The 3,707-nt window shown below is 50.8% G+C and overlaps 1 protein-coding gene across 4 annotated transcripts in view; it reads left to right on the top strand.

Annotated features, from left to right (window-relative positions):
- Positions 1-2,543, top strand: part of Znf740 (zinc finger protein 740) — a 9,071-nt gene extending 6,528 nt beyond the window's left edge. For 3 of the 4 annotated variants that reach the window (XM_013348692.2, XM_013348691.2, XM_026782462.1), the window contains exon 7: positions 1,236-2,543. In XM_013348692.2, coding sequence (XP_013204146.1) covers positions 1,236-1,325 — 90 coding nt within the window. In that variant the 3' untranslated portion in view covers positions 1,326-2,543. The other variant, XM_026782461.1, reaches the window with a different exon arrangement.
- The last annotated feature ends 1,164 nt before the right edge of the window (positions 2,544-3,707 follow it).

The following is a 3,707-nucleotide window of genomic DNA, read 5'->3' as shown; positions in this document are numbered from 1 at the left end:
CCCCCCCCCCCCCCCCCCCGTGAGGGACATTGTAATCCCGGCACTCGGAGAAGCCGGACAAGAGGACCACAAGTTCTAGGCCTTCTCAAAGAATATGTTTTCCACCCTGTGCTTGGCCCCAAAAAGGTAGACATGCTATGAGAAGCTGTGGTGTGCCTCAGTGCTGAGTCTGGCCGAGTCCGGCAGAGTAAACGCTAAATATTTGTTGAGTGGAGCACTACGCTGTGTCGGGTGCTTTTCACCTGCTCCTTCAGATAAACAGGGAGGCTTGGGGCTGTTGGGGAATTTGCCTGTTGTCACACGACTAAATGACAGAACCAGCGTTCCACTCTGGTCCAGGCCCTCTCTCCAGCACTGCTTCTTGTTGTTGACTTACATTGCTGTGTACATAGTACAGGGCAGGTGTGGAGGTCAGAAGGCCTCCTTCTATTATGTTGATTCTAGAGATCAAACTCCAGTCACCAGGCTTGGCAACAAGGGCCTTTACCTGTTTAGCCAAATCCTCATCCTCCCCATCTCCTTTCTTGAGATAGAGTCTTGGGTAGTCCACAGTGGCTTCCAGCTTTCTATATAACCAAGGATGACCTTGTATGCCTGATCTTCCTGCCTTTGATCAAAGGTCTGTACCACCACGCTCAGTTTCCAAGGCACCGAGGATCAAATCCAGGGCTTCCTGTGTACTAGGCAAGCCCTCTGCCATCCAAGCTGCATCCCCAGCCACTAGAACCCACATTTTTTTTTTTAAAGATTTATTTATTTATTATGTACACAGTATTCTCAGTACTTTGTCTGCAGGCCAGAAGAGGGCACCAGATCTCATTACAGATGGTTGTGAGCCACCATGTGGTTGCTAGGAATTGAACTCAGGACCTTTGGAAGAGCAGGCGGCGCTCTTAACCACTGAGCCATCTCTCCAGCCCTAGAATCCACATTTGCTTCTTTCTGTTGTTTGAGACAGGGTCTGTCTACATGGCCCTGACTGTCCTATAACTCACTATGTAGACCAGGCTAGCCTCGAACTCAGCAGAGATCTACCTGCCTCTCTGCATCCTGAGTTCTGAGATTAAAGACATGTACCACCACCGTACCCAGCGACATCAGTGTCCTAACCACTGTGCTCTCTTGCTGTGCAGATACTGAGGGAGCAAGAACATAGCATGTGCCTTCTCTGCAAGGAAGGGACCTCCTAACAGGAGATTGAATTCCTCTTGGAACTTAATCCTCTCTCTTCACAGTGTTTTTCTCGGACAGACCGACTACTCAGACACAAGCGGATGTGCCAAGGATGCCAGTCCAAGACGTCTGATGGGCAGTTTTCTCTATAGGCACGGGGGCCCACCGAAGAGCACATCCCTCTGCTCTGATGGCCCTACCACCACTCCCTCTGAACCTGTCCCCCTTCCTAAAGGAGTGGCCCCAGGTGAGCAGACGAGACCATCGGAGGACAGCGGCTCCAGAGCCTCAGCTCTGTAAATAGTCTGAGACTGTACGACTCTCAGGAGTTTCGGCAGCATTCCTGGGCAGGGAGCTGGTCCCGGGACCCTTACCTGAGGACTGAAATGTTCCCACAATCTTGGACTGGAACTGGCAGCTGAAATGAAAAGGACTGAGGAGGGGAATTTGTTCTGCTCTTGTTTTTGTTTATCCAGAAGTGATTACAGCAGGTAAACAGGGGACACAGATAATCTGGAGACACAAAGTAAGGACTGTGGCTGGCCCAGCCGTTTTTGTTACCGTAGGCCTTCGGTGGTCCACAGCCCTTCATCTTACTTCCTGTGTGAAAGAAAATAGGACCAGGACTGGCAGCTAAGCTTACTTGGACTTGATATACACTGTGCGGACAGAAGGAGAGGCTGGAGGAGCAGTGTGAGCTGACAAGAAGAGTGGGCATCCCTTTTTCTCTCCTCATAAGAGCAGTGTTGTGCCCATGGCTGTTGTCATGGTTTGTGCAACACCAGTGCCTGATGGGGTCAGCTCAAGTGCCTTTTGGAGGAAGCTTGGGTAGGGTAGCCCATGCAGCCCTTTTGTCTGGGAAGTTGGTCTTGGTTATGGTTTGGGGCTACCTCACTGTCCTTGACAGAGGCAGCAGTTGAGCAGAGAGCTGTGGTTGTCAAGTGGACTGTCCCCTTGTGCCGTCTTAGAACAACTAAGGATAGTGCAGAGTTGCCAACAACTGTTAGAGACGCAAACGTGACGGCCCTGATGTGACTTGTGTGATAGAGCCCCTTCCTGCCCAAGTCCTGTGGCGGTTCAAGTAGTGGAGGTGGAAGTCTGGTCTTCAGTCCCAAAGAACATGAACTTGGCTTCCTCCCTGATAGGCATCCCTATCCATCAAAGTAGAGGATGCCGCAGAGGAAGGAGCCTAATGTCTGTTTTATTCTTGACCTTATTCTGTTCCGAACCCCATCTTGTCTACCCCTGAGAAAGTGATGAGGTGCGTGTCTTTGTCTGATTTGTGGGTCTTTGTGTATTTGCTTGGAAGGGATAAAAATTATTGAGCCAAATTTATTCGGCCACCAACTTAGAGGACAGAAAGCATAGAGCCCAGACCCGAAGGGTGCCTGCCTCCCAGAGGTTGCTGAGAACAAGGGGACCGAGGGGGTTTGTCCCAGAAGGATTTTTTTGGGTTTTTGTTGTTGTTGTTTTTAGACTGATTCAACAGTACTGCTTAGAGTGTTTCTAAGCCAGAGCTTATGGATACATATTTTCTAAAGTGAAATAACTCCCTTCCTGCTAAAGAAAGGATCCTTAGGGAGGTTTTGGAATTCCTTTGCGCACTGCCCCACGCCAGGGGCCCTACTTGAGGTGTAATCATGGAGATTGACCGGAGCACACGTAGCTGTAGCTGTGAGGCTGTGAGTAGGAGTCTGAGATGGCAGCCCAGCCTCCAACAAGTTCTTGCCTAGCAAAGAGGGCCAGGCAGCAACTTTCGGCTATGGCCTCTCTCTTCCAGAGTGTTGAGGGACGGGACGTCATACCTCTTGGGTTGAAGTACTTCAGGGAAAAAAGAAGGGGAGATGTTTCAACGTTCAGCTTGCCTCTGACACACCTGAGAGCCTTGGTGAGGTCAGAAATGTTCACTGCCGTATGTTCTAGCATCATGCTGTCCCTACTGTTAGACTTACTCTAACAGTAAGTTAGACTTACTCTAACAGTAGACCCTGTGACCCCTGGGCATCTTTGCGCATCTAAGACAGACCATTTCATGTCAGAGGGTTCTGCTGGGCTGGGATTTTTCTGTCATTGAACTCTGGGAAAGGATACACTAAGAAAGAAATCCTCCCAAAAATGCTTCTGGAAATGGGATCATTCCCTGCTCCTAGAAGATGATCTGTGGGGAGAGGTAGAAGGCTGACCCAGGCTTCTCCATGTCTGGATGTATGTACTGGGTCAGAGCAGGCCCTGTAGGCCATGGCTTCCTGCCCGAGTGGAAGCTGTGCGGGAGAGAACTTGAGGATGTGTACAGATGGCCCAGCCAGAACCACACTGCCAAGGCCTGGGTGTGCGAAGCCCAGAGGCAGAGGACAGACAGGCTCTGGGGTGAAGAGTAGTAGGACACCCAAGGGCCCAGGAACCACAGAGGCTCCTGGGGTGTCGTGTTAGCACTGGACAGATGTCTCAGGTGTGTGTAGAAAGGGGAATGGAGAGCGGGCAGGTGCCCAGAGATCCAGATGTGAAGTGGGGTTGCGTGGGGAGAGTAATATCAG

The sequence above is a fragment of the Microtus ochrogaster genome, chromosome 15 (genome assembly GCF_000317375.1).
Source record: "Microtus ochrogaster isolate Prairie Vole_2 chromosome 15, MicOch1.0, whole genome shotgun sequence".
NCBI lineage: Eukaryota > Metazoa > Chordata > Mammalia > Rodentia > Cricetidae > Microtus > Microtus ochrogaster.
The sequence above is the reverse complement of the archived record's forward strand: the minus strand, read 5'-3'. Positions and strand labels throughout refer to the sequence as shown.